Source organism: Leptosomus discolor, chromosome 7 (genome assembly GCF_034619465.1).
Source record: "Leptosomus discolor isolate bLepDis1 chromosome 7, bLepDis1.hap2, whole genome shotgun sequence".
NCBI lineage: Eukaryota > Metazoa > Chordata > Aves > Leptosomiformes > Leptosomidae > Leptosomus > Leptosomus discolor.
In genome coordinates, this window is record NC_141397.1 from 39379964 (window position 1) to 39399168 (window position 19205).

A 19205-nucleotide genomic window follows, 5' to 3' on the forward strand; every position below is an offset into this window, starting at 1 on the left:
AGCACCATGGTCTGGCTGCAGTGGTGAGCACTGGGCTGCTGGGATATTTGGTGCAGGTGCCTGTAGTGCCTGGTGCTGTTTGGAGGAGGAATCAAGGCAGGGAGGATGTCACCTTTCCCACAGGGAAATGCAGTCCTGCTGTCGAAATGGCAGCAGCATTATCTATGAGGCACTGAGTCCTTGGGTTTCAGTGATACGAAATGAGGCAGTGGGGCTGAGAGTGCTTGGCCTGTGGTTGGCTGCCCAAGCATGGAAGACATGCACCAGCCAGCGAGCATCTCCTGATGGCACTGCCTGGCCGGGTACTACACATCGCAGCATGGTGGGACCCATCTCTGCTTCTGTGGGGCTTAGAGCCACAACGCCAGCAGGATGGAGGGATAGGAGCACGGTTTACCAAGGAACGGTGTGCTTGGGGAGGAGGGATGTAGCATGGGGCCAACTGTCCTGTCAGGAGCCTGTCTGGCATTCACCCCTCTTTAAATAGCAGCTGCTGGAGGTACAGGATGGGAAAGGGGGCTGAATCCCTCCTCTTTGGCTCTGGAAACCTCCAGATGGGGCAGCATCTAAAATAACTCCCTCCCTCCCTGTTGGCTGGGGGCTTCCTGCATCACCAGCACCAGCCATCCCCACGGGCTGCCATGACAACCCGAGTAGGAGGGAGAGGAGGGCACCCAAGCGTGCAGGGTGGCACTCTGACCCTGCTGGGTCTCCCGCTTACCCTAGGCCTGGGTAGCAGGAATGGGGAGGGTCCACGGGGCAGTATCTGCCGGTTTCTGGTGTCCCGGGCGGGCTCTCCCTGCCTGGTTGTGCAGGGATGCTCCATCTGCCCAGGGTGTGGAGCTGCTCCCCTTGTGGTGAGGATGCCTTTCTGGCCCAGCAGGACCTGGGTGCAGGCAGGGGAGATGTCCCTTCTGGCCCTGATGGGTGTGGGGGGGACCTGCCATGCCCCAGGCGCGGTCAAGAGCATCAGGCATCCCTCGCCTCCACCATAGCCGTCTTTGCTCAGAGTGATCCTCAGGCCCATTGTCCCCCTGTCTGTGCTGGGGAGGGCCCACAGGACTGTGGGCAGGGGCAGCACCCTGGCCAGCCCTTTGCTGACAGTGAGATTTTTCTCCATGAATGGACAAACCATTGGCTAATCCTCTTGGCTGGGGGGCCAGGCGCCGGGGGGCAGGCGCCAGAGGGGCTCTGGTGCCCCCCCCCCCCCCCCCCCCGCCTCCGCAGAGTGGGACTGTCTCGGCCCCTCAGCTCCTCACGGAGAAGCCAAAAATAAATGTGTTTGGGGGTGAGAGCAAGTTTCCCCTTTCCTGTGATTACTTGCAGAGACCCCCACACCAAGGAAGGGCAGGTTGTTCTTCTGCCTAATTCATTAAGCCCCGTGGGGGGCAGCAGGGGCCAGGGAGCAGGGCTGGAAGGGGTCAGCCCTTCTCTGCCATCTTTTTCCCCCAAGCTTACAGCCACTGCCCCCTTGGCTCGCTGCGCTGCGGCTGCCCACCCGCCTGCCAACACTGCTGCTTTATTCTGTGGCGTCCCCCCCTCTGCGGGGACTGTCGTGGGCACCAACACTCTCAGCCCCTCTCCTGGCAGCTCCTGCTAGGATGGCGAGGAAGGGACACTGGCTTTCATCCCGCAAGGCCATTAATATTCTCTGGCCAGAGCCATGCCTCTGCGGGCTTTAAAACACAGCAATTATTTTCTCTCCTGTGAGCCTTGGGTTTTATCCTGCTCAGTGCTTGCCCAGTCACTGTGCTCTGCTGTGCCACTGGCTCTTCAGGGTGAACATGAGGGTCATCTCCAGATGTTTTCTTCCTCCCCCTCATCTGTATGTCTGTCTTCCCCCCGCTGCCTTTTTTTAATCCCCTTTGGCCAGAGCACAAATCTTTTCCAGCAGCTTTGCAAAAGCCCTGGGATGCTTGGTCACAGGAGAGGGGAAAAAAAACACTAGCGGCATCCAGCCGCCTGGGGTCAAATAAATGGGAATGAAAGGGGCATGGGGACAGTGTTTCAGCCTGGGGACGGGAGACCTGCTGCTCTCAGTGTGCTCCCTGCTCCCCTGTGTCCCGGTGTCTGGCCGCTGGGCAGCTGCAGCTGGGATGCCCGGAGCTGCTCGGTGCCATCCCCAGCTGCTCGTCTGTCCCGTGCCCAGCATGGGCTGGCACTGGGATGCAGAACAGATGCCTTGTGTGGCCCCCATCCTGCCCACTCCTGCTTTTGCCCCCGTTGGTCTCATTTTTGAAGGGGTGATGCTCTGGCGAGGATCACCTCTGCAGTGCAGAGACAGACCTGAGCTGGGGGGCCGGGTGGCATGGCAAAGCTGCCAGGTGAACCCCAGGAGCCATCAGAGATGCTCTACCTGACTTCTTGCGTGGCCTCTGCATCCACTTCTCTTTGCAACAGCTGCTCGCACGCCCTCAATACACCAACCAGGTACTGGCAGGGATGGGCAGCCCCCATGCTGCCCAGAAAGGCCTGGTGCCATTTTGGTCTGGATCTCAGTTGAGACCTCCAAGTCCCTGTTTGCAGCTGCAGGATGGGTAGTTGCCATGGAGATGTCACTTCCCAGCCGTTTCTCCTGAGAGAGCAGCTCTGGCTTAGGTAATTAGTCTGCCCTGGATGCAGGAGGCATCTGGAGCATCTGAGTCACGCTGCCTCCAGTGGGTGGGCAGGCAAGAAGCCAGTGCCCAGCCCCTCTTTGGTGCTGGAGCTGGGCTTCTGCCCACAGCAAGGGGCATCTGAGTAGCAGTGTGCTGCGGTTTCATGGCCGGGGCTGGATCCTGACTCTGCTTCCCACCCTCCACCTGCCTGCCTTGCTGCCTTTGTGGGCGGGGATGGACAGGTCTCAGGCCAGAAGTAGCAGATTCCTCTCTGGGGGAGAATCGTCATAGCAATGGAGGAGGAATTTGGAGCAGAAAGCATCTGTATCCGTAATGCCATGCACCGAGGCATCTGACCCTACGGGGAGTAGACTGCGCTGTGCCTGGGGCTGCTTGAGAAGGTCCCAGCTTGAATCCCAAGCAGGTGCGAGCCCTGGCCAAGCACTGGCCCCAGGGCAGGGCAGATTGGGACTGCAATGGAGGGAGCTCCATTGGCCTTGGTGCTGTACAGCCTCCTCGTCCTCAGCAGTGGCAGGGAGCAGCTGGGGGCTGTAGGCACAGGAGCTGCGCTGCACCAGCCTGCAAGGTCATTTCAATGTTGCCTAACATGGCTGATGGCTGGATCTTGTGATTACCCTGCTGGTTTGTGTTTCTTCTGACGTGTCTGCTGTTTCAGAAAAAAAAAAAACATTGTAAAGGGCGGGGGGGGGGGGGGGGGGGGGGGCGGAAGCAACGAGTGAGGAAGAGAAATGGTGCAGTCTCCAATTTCCATGGCAACGTCCTTTTCACCAGAGGATGAGAAAAAGCAGGCTCTTGTTGCTGCTGGTGGTGTAACACGAGGCATTAATCAATCTGCTGGGGCTGGATACCCAAAAGAAAGTGCAAGGGAGGAGAGGCAGGAGCCAGAGGGGGACTGGGGGAGCCCTGGTGGGACGTGGCTGCTCCCACCCCACAGCGCCAGCGTGTGGGGCTTTGAGCATGGCCTCTCCTGCTGCGCGGTGAAGGAAGGCTGTGATCCTCCTATGCCAGTGCTGGACTCCTATGGGCAGGTGCTGAAGCAGGAAAGAGCCCGAGGGGAGAAGCCGTTTCCCCCACATCGTGCCCAGCAGAATGTTTGGGCAAGGCTCTGCCCTGCTCCCTGGGCTGGTGCAGGCTGTGCCGGCCATGGCACCCATCTCCTGTGCTGGGCCTGTTGAGGTCTGGGGGGCTGGGAGGGTCCTGGTCCCGCTTTCCAGGACCATTTTGGACTGAACTCCATCACTCTTCTCTCATGAGTGCGATGTGGGTGGCAGGGGTACTGCAGTTGGGCAGGTGGCCTCATGTTCCCGTCTGTTTGCCCCTAGCTATCCTGAACCCGAAGCAACCCAAAGAGACACCAAAAAGCTTCAGCTTTGACTATTCCTACTGGTCCCACACCACGGTAAGTGTGTGAGGTCTGAGCCCTCTTGGAGCGGTGGGCTGGGGAGAGGCAGGAGGACCTCCTTGCCAAATTTGTTCTTGTTGCCATCCTCTCTGCAGCCCGCAGACATCAACTATGCATCTCAGAAGCAAGTGTACCAGGACATTGGGGAGGAGATGTTGCAACATGCCTTTGAAGGCTATAATGTCTGCATCTTTGCTTACGGGCAGACAGGTGCTGGAAAATCCTACACCATGATGGGGAAGCAGGAGAAGGACCAGCAAGGCATCATCCCGCAGGTACTACCTGGTGAAAGGCTGTCTGTTCCCCTGGTCCCAGTGGGATGCCCAAAGGCAAAGCAGAGTCAGGAGGGAAGAGTGGGTGGGAGTGGGGCCAGGCTTTGCCAAAGTCTACTCCAGCCCTGCCATGGCAGCGAGCTGACTCGGCTCTCCTGGAGGGTGGGGAGACAAGGAGAGTCATGCTGGACTCCTCCAAGACCAGATGAATTACAGTCTGGCCACGAGGCCTGTGTTTGTGAGCAGCAGTAGTCCAAGCGCCAAGCAGGCTGTGCTTGCTTGAGAGCTGCTACGTACTGTCCCAGCAGTGTGCTGGGGACGGGCTCTGGTGTTGCTGAGCACCCCCCATATCAGCTCCCCAGGAGCCATCCCAGCACTCGAGGGCTCTGGTTTTTGGGGTGAAGAAGTAGAAATCCCTGTGGCCTGGGCACCCTGGGCAGGAGCATCCTTCTGGTGGGGGGCTGAGCAGCCTGGCTCTTCTCTCTACAGCTATGTGAGGACCTCTTCTCGCGCATCAACGACACGACAAATGACAACATGTCCTACTCTGTGGAGGTAGGCACCCTGTTACCCCCCTAGTCCGCCTCCAGCCTCCCACCCAGATGGTCTGCAAGCCATGCCAGTGTGCAGACCCCTCTTTGAGGAGTCCTATCCCTGGGGGTGGGGTGGGCAGGCAGGGCCTGATTCTGCCTATGGGCTGAGCATCTGCATCCTGCCAGCTGCTAGCCCTGGCTGTGCCTTCTGCTGTAGGTGAGCTACATGGAAATATACTGTGAGCGTGTGAGGGACCTCCTGAACCCCAAGAACAAGGGGAACCTGCGGGTGAGGGAGCATCCCCTTATGGGCCCGTACGTTGAGGACCTTTCCAAGCTGGCCGTGACCTCCTACAATGACATCCAGGACCTCATGGACTCTGGGAACAAGGCCCGGTGAGTTGGGGGAGCAGGAGATGGCCAGAATTTGGAGGGCTTGGAGACATCTCCAGAAGGTCCTGCTTAAATTCCTTGCTTTGCCAGTCTGGCTGCTTTGGAGGTGGCAGTCTCCTTCTGTCTGAGCATTGGGTACTCCCCACTTATTACCCCCCTGCCTGCTCTCAAACACCCTGGAGCCGGCAGGAGAAATCCTGGACTTTTGCATGTCTCCTCCCAGAGTCCTCTTCTGTCCTCTAGACTTGCCTTTCCATCATGTACTCTGTCCTGAAATGAGCACTGGCCCAATTGCCACCTGCTCCATTGTCCCCTGCAGAGTGTCATACCTCCCTGTCTTCCTCTCCCTGCAGCACGGTGGCTGCCACCAACATGAACGAGACCAGCAGCCGCTCCCATGCAGTGTTCAATATCATCTTCACACAGAAGCGGCATGACGCTGAGACAGACGTCACCACTGAGAAGGTGAGAGCAGAGCCTGAGGGACTCGGGGGAGCCCTCATGGACCCGGGAAGGGCTTCACATGCTATTGACAGCACTTGGGACGAGGTGGTGTGGCCTGATGGAGGGTTGAAACAGGATGGAGATAAGTCACAGGCATGCTCTGGGCTCATGGGACTGGCCCCTGGACAGGGTATTTGTCAGCTGGTGCCCTCCAGCCCTGCCTGCAACGATGTTAGCCCTGCTCCTGGCCAAATCCCAGCAACGAAGACCTCACAGACCCACCTCTGCCTTCAGAGCAGCGTCACATTGCAAGAGATCTTTGCTCCCTCCTCAACTCCGTGCTGGGGCCTGGTTTACTGTGCGTGCTGGGGCTGACAGCTTCGTCTCTGCCTGCAGGTCAGCAAAATAAGCTTGGTGGACCTGGCAGGAAGCGAGCGAGCCGACTCCACTGGTGCGAAGGGCACAAGACTAAAGGTGAGAGCTGGTGTGAGCTCCCCTTCTGCTGTCGGGGATGCTGTGTCCTGCCCCCTCGTCCTGAGCTGTGACATCTCTCTTCCTTGCCTGGTTCCTTGCCCACTATGCTGCCAAAATCCTTGACAGGGTTTTGTTTGAAAGCTGCCCAGTGTCAGTTCTGCTGGGTCCGTGAGTCCCAGCTGGGAGCTGCTGGTTACCCAGTAGGACCAGCTGCTCTTTGCCTATCCTGTGGTGGGACTTCCCCATCCTCCTGATGCTCTGGGCTTTAGCGATGCTCTAAAATGGGGCCTGAGCATCTGGGCTTTTCCTCTCTCCATCAGGAAGGAGCGAACATCAACAAGTCCTTGACCACACTCGGGAAAGTCATCTCTGCCCTGGCTGAAATGGTAGGTAGCTGGAGTGCAGATTAGCAGCAGCACCGTGGGGGAATGGGCTCACCTCTGAGTGATGGAGCATCCCAGCACCAAGGTATTCTGGCAATTGCGCAAGCCAGCTACCATAAAGGGTTTGACTTGAGGTTTACGCTGAATCACTGCACCAACAGGAGATTCTTCTACAAAGTCCTTTTTATTAATAGTGCTGCAGCTCGAGCTGGGTGCCTCCAAAGAGGAACCTCGAACAAAGAAATCCCTGGGCAATTACCCTTAAAATCTAAATTCCCCACCCCTTGTATGACAGTTCAGACCAGTAGTAATATTAGGGTCTGGGGTCTTCCTGTTCTTCATAATTTAGCCCCCAATGGCTGAACAGTGTTTCCTGTCAGTCTTTTGAGGTGCCTGGGTGTAGATGGGAAACCAACGATTGAACAGAGTTAACGTTTGTTATCACTTTGCCTATGTTGTTGACATAGAAACAGCAAGATTGATTAATAGCTGCACAAACATCCCCTTGACTGGCTAACAATAAATCTAAAGCCATTCAGGTTTGAAACACCATTTTGACTGGTCTGTTACTGTCTGGATGGAGGCAGTAGCCAGACTGGAGTTGGCTGCTGTACTATTAATAAAAAGTGTTAAACAGTGGAAGAAGGCCAGGGAGTATATGGTTCCTGGGGTTGGTCTCTTAGGGTCGCCACCCATTCTGGGTATATAAAGTATTACTAAAATGGATCCAAGGAGTATCAAGAATGTCAACATCACAAGTCCCCACATATAGTCAGTATAAAGGCTATACGATTAGAGGTAAACAGGCTGAGCACTGTGGATGTGTGTGGTTCACCTGGATGTTATTCCCAAATTATCAGTACCCTGTATTGTTGCAAAGCTCTCCTGACTTTTGTGGTCTGCATGCACAGCACCCGTTTATGTGTCAAAAGGCAACTTCACTAGTTGTACTACCCTGGCTTCAGCCCTGTCAACAATATTCCTAATGACCTTTAAAAGAAGTGTTAGTGCATCTTCTAGGATGACATGGATCACAATGGTTACGGAATGACCAAAGCCAACTTTGCTGCAGGATTGGTGGGGTTCTGTGTGGGTGGCAGTTATTAGTTTAACTGATATTCCTTAGAAATAGATTTAACATGTGAGTGATGAATCAAATTCTCTTTCCCTGTGACTTTTACAACAAAATAGGAAGTTAATAGCACAGTATGTGGACTCTCCCTTTTATTGTCTTAACGTTGTTTTGTGAGTGGACTGGATATCATGTACCTGCATTCCTGCTGGTACTGGTTGTATTACTTTCTTGTAGATGTTTTTGTATTCCCAATGCAAATTTGGTAACCCGTTCATCTCCATCTAAGAGGCTGGTCCTAGCAAAGACAAAGGTCCCTCGTATAGTTACATGTCTGCCAAACATTGTTCCTGTTGGTGACAACCCTAGAGGTTGGAGAAGGGTCTTTCCAATATCGCAATATCCCATAGTACTATTCCTAAAACTTCAGGCCATTTTAAATCTATCTGACTACAAGTTTGAGTTATTTTATTTTTCTTTCAATTTTGTTGGAGCCTTTGGTAAGAGCAGTACAGTGTTCTACAGTGATTTCCTTTGGAAGCTTAATAGCTTCCGACAGCCTTGGGATTTCAGTTCCATTAGAAATACTTTTTTCCGCTGAGGTAAGGAACCCTTGTTCTTTCCATAGCATAGCCATTGCGTGACACACTCCAAAAGTGTTTTTAGAATCAGTTTAAGTAGTTACTTGCTGATTATGTCCCTACCAGGCTGCTCTTGCTAATGCAGTTAATTCAGGGCCTTGGGCACTCACTGAGGGTCGTAGAAGTTCTGCTTGAAGTACCTCTGAGTTTCTCACCACTGCATAGCCTGTGTGTCATTTTCCGTTTACATGGTATGAAGATCCATCGGTGAAAAGGGTTAGATCAGAGCTCTCTAGAGGCTGACCTCGCACATCTTCCTGTAGGTGGCTGGAGTGAAACACTACCTCAGCACAATCACTATGTGGCTCACTGTCGGAGGGAACAAGCAGTAAAGTAGCTGGATTCAAAATGTTACATCTTTTTAAAATAATATCCACATTTAAAATCATTAATTCTTAATGATGTGCTCTTTGTTGGGACAATGTTTGTGTAGCATGCTGTTTAAGAATTGATTCTGCTTCATGCAGGACATACACAGTTGTTGGGTGACTCAGACACAGCCCATCCTTTTTATGGTAGTTGCTGTTCCTGCTCTCACTTTGACACGGGAGTTATTCCCTGCTGCTACAGGATCCCGTCGAGTTGAGCGATAAGCCGCAGGGCAGTGATGTGGACCAAGCTTTTGAGTAAGGACTCTGCTAGCTACTCCTTTGTTCTCATGCACAAATAGTTCAAAGCACTTGGAGTAGTCTGGCAATCCCAATGCCAGAGCAGAAGCTAAATCTCCTTTTATAGCTTGGAAAGCCCTTTCTCCCTCAGGCTCCACTTCTGCCTTGGCAGCTTCCGTCAATGGCTTACTTAGAATCGTAGAATCATTAGGTTGGAAAAGACCTCTAAGATCGAGTCCAACCGTCAATCCAACACCACCATGGCCACTAAAGCGTTCCAAAGTGCCACATGTACACATTTTTGAACACCTCCAGGGATGGTGACTCCACCGTTGCCCTGGGCGGCCTATTCCAATGCTTGACCAATACTTAACTCCCCTAGACTTGGTACCCAGGGTCTGCAGTATTCTACTGCTCCTAAAAATCCTCACAGTTTTTTCTTTGTTAGTCGTTGAGGTATTTCTACAATAGCCTGGACCCATTCTGGGTCTACTGATCTTTGTCCTTCTTTTAATATGAATCCTAAATACTTTACTTCCTACTGACACAGTGGAAGCTTAGAAAGAGGTGCACGGTGACCTTTTTTTTTTCTGCTAAAGCAGTATGTAGACAAATAGCATCTTTCAAGCAATCTTCATATGTCTTGCTGGCAAGTAACAAATCATTTACCTATTGTACAAGTACAGAACCTCCGGGTAATATAATATCTTTCAATTTTTCTCCCTGCCACCCCAGCATGTGATCCTTAAAATAGTTGCAGATATCAGAGGTGGCTTGGTCCACAAAGACACTTGCTGCCAATTCATTTTTAAGGTTCTGGAGCATCATTTCCCCCATATATCAACAAAGACTGTTGCAACCTTCCCTAGTAGCTGCTGGGGTGTTCCTTTGGTCTCTGTCTACATTCCTGTACTTCAGTTCAGTTTACTCTTATCTCCTCACAAGCTCTAATCTCATTTATCGGGTCTCCAACCACTGTTCGGTGATTAGCTCTATCTGTTTGATTATTACAATCCAAATCAGGATCAACCTGAGGCCAGGCAGTCCGATTTTCCTCTACCTGTAGGGTTAATACCACGCTCTTTTCAATTATCTTATGTTGCTCCTCTGGATGGAACAACTCTTTCAATAACAGGTTAACATGGCCCAAGATGGATTATATCCCGAAGAAATAATGGAAAGTAATGATGCATATTGACCTGCGTCTTCCCTTAACCTAGGCATTTGACTTCCCCACTTAACCAAATCCCTGGGGTTCCAGGGGTGATGGGTGTATACATGTAACACTGGAAGTAGGGGAGGAACATTTCACACCCCCACACCCCTGGCTACATTGTAAGAGGATTAGGGATAACAGTAGAATCCACAGGGTAAAGCCCAGCAGAAGCAATGGGGACAGGAGAGGCAACTCGGGGAGAAACAACAAGCAATGCAGAGGGATGAATATGGAGTGGTGCAGAGACCGGGTCTGCGGGCGCCTTGGTTAAATTACTTACAAATGCTGTAGCTAAAGTTCTTTCTTGAGCTTTTTGTACTCCTTTTCAACCATCCTCTTTATGGTGGTCGAATGCCCAATTATCCCATATGTACAATAGTCCATTTGCTGAGGCTTTTTGTTTTACAAAATTTTCTGGAATGTAGCCACGCTTTTAAATTCAAAGGATCCTTTGTGGGGCCATACCCCTGCTCCTCTTAAGTGCTGGCCAGTCTTCCTTACACAATGCTATTGCTCTTTTTTTTGATAGACCTGCAGTGCCATCTATTTTCCTCCAATTTTCTAGCACCTTGGCTGAGGGCATCCACTTCTCTATGCCAGGTGTGTTCCTCATATCTGTAAGCCAAATTCCTGTGCCTTACACTGATCAGGCTCTGCACACCTCTCCTAGCGCACTTCCAAGGTGGGACTCAAACCCACTTGGACCCAGAATACCTAGAATTTAGTAGTGGGATTTTAACACTCACCAATCGGTGCCTCCCATCCCCAGAGTTCCCAGGTGAACTCACCTGATGCTGGCAGTTGGATGCTTGGAGATGAGAGGGTCTGACAATGGTTGCTTAGAGTCCTGTCTGAGGTGCCAAACTGTTACGGAAATTGAGCGTGCTAGCCACCCTAATGGGGTTCAACTCCAGGTTTCCACTGAATCACTACACCAGCAGGAGATTCTTTTACAAAGTCATTTTTATTAATGACTGCAGGTCAAAGAGCTGGGTGCCTCCAAAGAGGGACCTCGAACAAAGAAATCCCTGGGCAATTATACCCTTACAATCTAAATTCATCACCCCTTGTGCAACAGTTCGGATCAGTAGTAATATTAGGGTCTGAGGTCTTCCCGTTCTTTGTTGGGTCCCTTCACTGTCTCGAGGTGGGATGTTTCTTTTCTTACCTCTAAGGTTGCAGCTTCTGTGGATGAGTGTAGATTCATTATCTTCTGGCTTGAACCGGCTCTGGGGCCTTCTTTTGCTTGACTAGGTAAAAGTTCAACACATTGAGGTGGAAGTTCACGGCTTGCAGCCTAAGGCTTCAGCAAATTTAGCTACTAGTGCTAAGCAAGTTATGCTAAACAAGTTCTATATAAGCAGTATACCAAATCACACATCAGAGGGACAGGCAGGTACATCCCAGGCTGTCCCCTGGGCTGGGATGAGCTGGGCTGGTGAGGCTGACGTCTCCCTGGTGACCTGCACCCACCGCTCTGTGCTTTGGGGATGGGGAGCTGTGGTGGGCACTGAGGAGGGGAGCAGCTCCCTTAAACAGTCTCTCTGCTTGCTTTGCAGGATTCGGGGCCAAACAAGGTAGGTGCCCTGGCTGGGCTGGGGAAGGGAGGGTTGTTTTTTAGCACAGTCAGGTGCGAGCACATTGCAGGGTGGTTTAGGGGTGAGGCTCTGCCCGGACCCAAGCCATGCTTCTCCTGGGGGCTGGCAGAGCCCTCAGCATCCTCATCACCCTCCTTACCCTGTGGCTCTCAGTACCTGGTGTTAAACATGCTCCCTGGCCCATGCAGGATGTTTCACAGGCAGGACCTGTGAAGCTGAGCAGGGTTGCCTGAGGTTGTCCTGGCCAAGCAGAGCCATCGTCCTCTGAGTCCCCGTGGCTGGGGACTGGCTGTCACCTCCCCTTTGAAGAGTGCAGGCAGCCTGACAGCCCTCTCCTGTGTTCTCCATCCCCCAGAACAAAAAGAAGAAGAAGACAGATTTCATCCCCTACCGGGACTCGGTGCTGACCTGGCTGCTGCGGGAGAACCTGGGTGAGGACACGGGTGGGAGGTATGGGCTTGGTGGTGTGTATGGATGCCGAGTGGAGGGTGATGGCTGGTGCGGGGATCAGCATCTCTTTTATGTGGCTGTATCTCTCCGGGCAGGGGGCAACTCCAGGACAGCCATGGTCGCTGCTCTCAGTCCTGCTGACATCAACTACGATGAGACCCTCAGCACCCTCAGGTAGGAAGAAGTACCCTCATTCCCCCACAGTGGGCAAGGGCTGGGGGGGTCTCTGAAACCCAGGCACTGCCATGTGCTTTCCTCACCTCTGTGGCAACCCTGGCTGGGGGGTGCTGTGGGGGGACCCTGCAGCCTTAGACAAAAGGCCAAAGGATTGTCCTGGCACTGGGATCCTCTAAAGGATCACTTGCTGGAGGGGCTCGGTAGCACTCCTGCTTGCCCAGCAGCTGGGGATTTGTCCCCTCCATTGCTGCTCAGGGCTCTGCCCTTCCCTAGATATGCTGACCGTGCCAAGCAGATCCGCTGCAATGCTGTCATCAATGAGGACCCCAACAACAAGCTCATCCGTGAACTGAAGGATGAGGTGGCACGCCTGCGCGACCTTCTCTATGCCCAGGGCCTCGGGGACATCATTGACAGTAGGTACCGCCTGGTGCTCTTGGGCAGTGGCTCCAGGCAGAGGTGGGCTGGAGTCCCCCACGTCTGCAGGGCTGGTGTCCCTGCAGCTGTCCTGTGTCCTGCTCTGCCTGCCTCGCGGCAGCATCACACTGCCAAAGCGTGGTTAGGATGCTTCCGGTGAGCCCTTGCGCACGCATTCACAACCCCCAGCCCACTCCCATAAGCAGGAGGAGATGCTTTACACCCAGCAGACCTGCCCATCGCCCCCTCCACCTCCTGTCTTCAGCATTCTGCACCTGACAGAGGTGTCAGGAAGATGTTCCCAGGGCTGCGCCTGCCCATGGCCTCTCCTCTGTGTGCGGTTGGATGTCCTACTGAGATGAACCCACTCTTGTTCTGTTCTCTCTGTCTCACCCCCGCTCCCTGCCCTCTCTCTCTCTCTCTTAGCCCATCCTGCTGCGGGAGGACCCAAATGTGTGTATTCCCCATCACTGGTACTATCTGTTGCTTCATGGCTTTTGGGAGGCATAGGCTGCACCTAGGGGCACCTGTGCAGCATGGGGAAGGGCTCCCATAGCCGGCCCCAGCTGATGGAGAGGTGCTTGCCCGCAGGCTGGCTGTCCCAGGAGAGCTGGCAAAGGGGACTGTGGCAGAGTCACAGTTAGCGTCTGGGCTTGGGATAGCACTCAAAGAGACTGGTGTCCTCCCCATTTGCTGTCCCACGGGGACTCCTTCCTCCATGCTGTCACAATGTTTCCTGTCGCTGCTGCTGCTTCTGCTGACACTGGGGCTTGTCGAGACTGGAGCCTGGCACAGTGCTTGGACGGGCTGGCACGGTGCTCTCCTGATGGAGGGGGGTGTGGTGACGGCCAGGGATTTTTTTGCCTGTGGATAAGCACTATTGTCCCATCTCGCCCTGGGCCAGGCAGCGCAGCCAGGCTGTGTCAAGTCTGCTGGGGAGATGGCGACCTGGCCCATCCCCTCCTGGCTCAGTTCTCCTGGGTGTGGGCTAATGGAGATGAGTGACTAACGCTGCACCTGCTAACCTGCCTCCAGCACAGTGTGCTGAGCCCCTGCGACTTCTCAGGGCTGGAGGAGCATCTCTGATACCTGGGTCGCTTTGCTGTGGGGTCCAGTGGCAGCTGATGCTCGCGTTGCCAGCAGGCAAGTGCTGCTGCCTATAATGGGTGTGTTGCCACCCTGCCCTCACTTTGCTCCCTCTCTGGCTCCCCACCAAGGTGCTGCTCCAGTGGGCCAAGGTCTTGGGCCCTGCAAGCAAGGGGATCCCATGGCTCCTTCTGCTCTGTCCCCCTAACCCATTTGTAGGGCGGAATGTTACTGCCTCTTCTCCCCTTCCCTTCTCATTCTGTGCCCCCAGCTCCAGCTAATCTGGGGCAGCTGGGCAGGGAAAATCACTTGGGCTGTGTTGGTGGGGAAGGATGACAGGGGCAGTGGCACGTTCCTGGGGAGGACAGTGATCGCAAACCTGATGGCTACAGGATCTGGTGTTGCAAAACAGCATCCCCAATAGCCCAGGAAGGCTCCAAGGCTGTTCCAGCAGCCACTTCCCAAAACAGCCCCATGCTCCTGGGGGGCTGCCTGGGCTGGGCGAGAGATGCATATGGCCTTGCCCTGCTGCTGCTTGTGCCACTGTGCTGTCGCCTGTGCCTTTTCCTTGTAATTCCTGGCTTTCTTCTTGACGCACCCAGCCACTCTCTTTTTTTTCCCAACAGCTTTTCTTGTCTCTATCTTTCTCTCTCTTTTTCTTTTCCTGTCCGTGTGTCTTTCCCTGGCCCATCCCTCCTTCCCTTGCCCATAGATGTGTCCGACTTTGAGAACAATAATGATGCTAGAGAGGCAGAGCTGAGTCACCGCCATGACAATCTCTCCACAGTGACCAACGCCATTGCTGGGATCAGCCCCTCTTCCTCCCTCTCAGCCTTGTCCAGCCGTGCCGCCTCCGTTGCCAGCCTCCACGAGCGCATCATGTTTGCTCCAGGCAGCGAAGAGGCAATTGAAAGGCTCAAGGTAAGAGGCTGGCATGCAGCAGGATGGAGGGCTCAGCTCGACGCTCTTGCACAGAGGTTTGCGGAGGGGGCTTGGTATTTCTGGAAAACCATTATGGGTGACGCTCATGCAAAGCGATGCTTGTGCGCACTCTTGCAGTGCAGACAGACCCAGAGCTGCCCAGTGCTCTGGATTGATGGATGCGAGAGGGTTTGGTGTGGTAGGGTCCACCTGGTGCTGCTGGCCTCCCTGTGGGACTGCTACCTTTGCCCTGCGGGATGGGCACTCCTGGCTCAGCGTGGCACAGGAGTGGGCTGGAAGCAAGGGAAGGGAGAGGCTGGTCTTCGTGCCTCGCTTGTTGAAGATCATAGAATGGTTTGGGTTGGGAGGGACCTTAAAGATCCTCTAGTTCTACCCCACCTGCCATGGGCAGGGACACCTTCCACTAGACCAGGTTGCTCAAAGCCCCATCTAACCTGGCCTTGATGGGGATGGTGGAAAGATGTGGGTAAAATGCTGCCATGCCCTGAAACTGGGACCAGTGTCCCGCTGTGGCATGCTGGGCAGAGCCTGGCAGAGTGAGCAGCTCTGCTGCCCATAGGACATGCTAAAACCATGCTAACCCTATGCTTATCAGGAAACAGAGAAGATCATTGCAGAGCTGAATGAGACATGGGAGGAGAAGCTGCGGAGGACAGAAGCAATCCGGATGGAGAGGTGGGTGGGGTGGGGTGGGGTTCCCAAGGCATCTCCCTCCCTCTGCACTATGCCTACAGCACTTCAGCTCCTGGGTGCAGATTGGAAATTTGACCATCCAGGTGGATCCTGGCTGCCCCCTGGCCATGCCAGTGCCCACCACGTTAGCCTGCATGGACGTGGTCTGCTCTGAGAAACTCTCCTGAGGCACCAAGACAGCTGAAGCAAGCCGTATGGCTGTGATCCATGGGTCAAACCCATGGGCTCCAGTCCCATCCTGGGCTTGTCTAGCGCTGGCTTCAGGGGCTCGTGGGGCTTTGACAGGATCTTCTTTTCCCTTGCTCCTTCAGGGAAGCGTTGCTGGCTGAAATGGGGGTGGCCATGAGGGAGGATGGAGGTACCTTGGGTGTTTTCTCTCCTAAAAAGGTAGGATCACCATATTCTCTTCTTTCTGGCAAATGAGGGCTGGTTTGTACCCCCGCAGCTCCCTTCTGACCTGCCCTGTCACTGCTGGCCAGCTCTGAAACCTACAGGGGAGATCCCAGTGTTTACCCTGCTGGGTACAAACATCAGTAGAAACATAGGGCTAAATGTCCAGCCCCCATTGCCTGGATGCTGTTCCTATTCAGGTGGGGCTTTGCTGACAATTGCTGTGTTGGACTTCAGTATCAGCTTATAAAAATCTATACTTTGGGGTATTTGGCATTGCTGCCCTGGAAACTAACAAGTCCTTACTGAGAAATGTGGGTGTGGAAATATTCCACACTCTTTATTGCTTGTAGCATCCTGGAAAGTGTTTTCTAGGCAAATACTGGCCATACCCCAAAGAGTTTGTGTGCCAGTGAACCCTGCCAAGCACCAGTTATGGTACATCACTGCCCCTCACTAGTCTGTATAACCATTGTGGTAGTGATGTCCAGTTCACAGCCCCAACCCCATGAAGCCTGCAGAGCAGCATGGGCTGCCGAGGTGCAAGCACATGCTGGTTGGAGCAGGGCGTGCTTGCTCAGCTCTCCCACTGCACTGAGGGATGCTCTGAGAGCTGCGCCAGCAGTTGCTGGTTGGCTGGCCAAACATCTTAGTAGATGCATGTGTCCCCAGCTGAGGTGGTGACACTCGGTGATGAAGGCTCTGGGACCTTCCCCTTGTGTGCCTTGGTGTGGCTTTTAGGACAAATTTCTACACTGTCGTCTTTGTTTCTCGTTCTTGTCTCAGCTGCTGCCTGTTAGGACCCCAGACCTTTGTGTAGAAAGCGTGGGGGTTTATTCCCCGAAGCAAGTTGGTCTTGGAGGTGGGACGTTGCTGTGGTGGTTTCGGTGCCTCCTTGCTCTTCAGCTGTCTGGCGGGTGGAAACTACTCACTTATCCAGTGGCTGGCAAGGAAAGTTAGCGTTGACAGTGTGCAAAACTCAGTTTCCTTAAGGGCAAAGCAGGGCAGGACTTTGTTGTCCTGCTGTATGCCATCGTTGGGGTCTCCAAGGAGCTCAGTGGAAGGTAGAGTGTCTGCCTTCTACTAGTCAGCCTTGGAGATCTGGAGAAAAACTGCAAGCTTAAGGAGTCTCAGACCCTGGGACTACGTGACTGCCCAGAGGGGCATGAGGTTAAACGTTGCAGCTAACTTATTCCTGCCAGCCACCATGGAGAAGAGCCTGCGTTTCTTTTGACCTCCAGCTCTCCTGCACTATTTAGATTGAGTCTCTCCTATCAGCCAGGTCTGGTAGCATTGCCGTGACAGGAAACCTCTGCATGCCAGGTGTCAGTGGGCTGATAAGATGTTTCTTACAGTCTGTATTCTTATTTTGGGGAAACTCAGAACTTCATCTACTGATGCTCCTGGGACTTTGCTGTTGCCTGAAGGTACAATCACAGCAGATAAGCTAGCTGCAGCTGGAGAGGTCTGGGACAAGGGGAGAAACCTCCCTCTCATAGAGAACAAAGTGATTTCTGACCCAGGGGAAGAACGTGATGGGAGGAACTGTTAAGAAGGAGATCAGGGAATGAAATTCAGCCTGGAGATAAGGCTTAAGATCTTCACTATTCATTGAACATCTGGTCTGGGACCCGCTCTTTGGAATGCTTCATCTGCCCTTGTACTGTCAGTGAAGGAAAACAAGCACTTTTAGTTCCTCTCATCCTAAACCAGCTGCTGCATGGGACGTGTCTCTGCCTCAGCTACACTGTCTGCAGCAGAGCTGGAGGCTACGGTGAGGCAAGGGTCCATGGACACACGGTGCAGGCAACCAGGATCCTGCCGCAGGAGACACTAAACCATATCAGGGACTCCCCATGGGAAGTGTTTGGCTCTGTGTTAGGCCTATTCACAACACAGATTTTCAAAGGCAGCTGGTGGAAGGGTTCCCAAGGCTCAGACCTTTCAGGAGAAAGTAAGGAGCTGTGTAGAGGCAGGTCATCCTCATCACAGCTGCTTGGTTCTCTGCAGTTCCCTTGAAAAGTACCTGCCTGGGCATGTTGTCCTGGAGCTACAGAGGGCAGGAGAGCCCATCCACATGCAGGGGGGCAGCCTGAGGTGCTGCTGAATTCCCACCTCCCTCAGGAGTGTCACTTAGTGCCTGGGTAGATGGGGCACACCAGGGTGACTCATTTGTCTCTCCCAGACACCCCACTTGGTCAACCTGAACGAGGACCCGCTCATGTCCGAGTGTCTTCTCTACTACATCAAGGACGGGATAACAAGGTGAGGGCCAGGTCCCGTGGAGCGGTGGGAGCCTAGCCCATATCTCAGTGCCTGACTTGCCTGGGTGGGCAGTGGGGTGACAGCTGTCCCCAGGCTGGGCACCGTTCCCTGGGCATCCCCAAAGTGCTGTAGCCATGTGGGGAAAATGTATTTGCCTGGCAGTCTCATTAGGGATGTTGATCCTGCTGTGCACCAATGACTGCTCCTGTCAGCCCCAAGGATGGTTTTGAGGGAAGGCTCAGGGAGTGGGTGCTTTGAGGAGGGATCGAGCTGGATTTCCTCCTGGCAGGGTTGGCCGGGAAGATGCAGAGAAGAGGCAGGACATCGTTCTCAGTGGGCACTTCATTAAGGAAGAGCACTGCCTTTTCCGCAGCGACACCAAAACCGGCGGTGAAGGTATTCCTTGTCTGCGGGGGGGGTCCGCCTTCCCAGGGACCCCAGTCCCTCTGCATGTCCCCAGCACCTGCCCCCAGCCAGGGGTCCTGCCCTCCTCTGACTAGTGGGGCTCTCCCGCATGGCGGTGGCCTCTCCATGCTTCCAGAGCGAGCTGTGGCCCCCACCTAGCTGGGAGGGAAGCTTGTGCAGGGCACATGGAAGCTGCCGTGGTGAGGCAAGCCAGGGAGATCAGGGCAGTGTGGAAGAGCAAACCATAGATGATTCCCCCACCCAAGACAGAGCAGAGCCCACCCCACAAACCAGCAGGAACCTGGGGGTGAAAGGGCTTTGGGATATGAGACTAGGGAGGCTGGAGATGTGTGCTGGAAGTTCTGATTTCCTCTCATGTTCCAGTCTCCAGCTGCTTTTAATCCTTGGGACTGCTCTGATTAACATGAGGTTGGCTGAGGCCCATTGGTTGCCCAGGGTGTGGGGGCTGCTGGTGGATAGCCAGGTGTCCCCCCACTGTGTGCCTGGGGTGCCAGCTGGGGCAGCTCTCCCTTTCTGAGGTGCAGGAGCAGCAGAGTGGGACATGCAGGATTTATCCCTCTGCTTCCACCTCACCTTTGCTCCTTCTCTTCCCCTCCTGCCATCTCTGAAGTAATAGTGACCCTGGAGCCCTGTGAAGGTGCCGACACCTACGTGAATGGCAAAAAGGTGACGGAGCCCAGCATCCTGCGCTCAGGTGGGTCCCCA

The 19205-nt window shown here is 54.0% G+C and overlaps 1 protein-coding gene across 19 annotated transcripts in view; it reads left to right on the top strand.

The window, feature by feature from the left end:
• The window catches only part of KIF1A (kinesin family member 1A), a 37871-nt gene that overhangs the window by 166 nt on the left and 18500 nt on the right, over positions 1-19205 (top strand). For 7 of the 19 annotated variants that reach the window (XM_086467556.1, XM_086467558.1, XM_086467557.1 and 4 more), the window contains exons 2-18: positions 3941-4017; positions 4116-4295; positions 4782-4847; positions 5043-5221; positions 5572-5683; positions 6059-6136; positions 6457-6522; positions 11616-11633; positions 12010-12085; positions 12200-12278; positions 12555-12697; positions 14572-14705; positions 15322-15401; positions 15731-15806; positions 17995-18074; positions 18364-18470; positions 19111-19194. In XM_086467556.1, the coding sequence (XP_086323682.1) occupies positions 3941-4017; positions 4116-4295; positions 4782-4847; positions 5043-5221; positions 5572-5683; positions 6059-6136; positions 6457-6522; positions 11616-11633; positions 12010-12085; positions 12200-12278; positions 12555-12697; positions 14572-14705; positions 15322-15401; positions 15731-15806; positions 17995-18074; positions 18364-18470; positions 19111-19194 (1635 nt within the window). Of the gene's footprint in view, positions 1-3940; positions 4018-4115; positions 4296-4781; positions 4848-5042; positions 5222-5571; positions 5684-6058; positions 6137-6456; positions 6523-11615; positions 11634-12009; positions 12086-12199; positions 12279-12554; positions 12698-13124; positions 13152-14496; positions 14706-15321; positions 15402-15730; positions 15807-17994; positions 18075-18363; positions 18471-19110; positions 19195-19205 lie in introns of all 19 variants that reach the window. The other 12 variants (XM_086467551.1, XM_086467553.1, XM_086467554.1 and 9 more) reach the window with 3 other exon arrangements.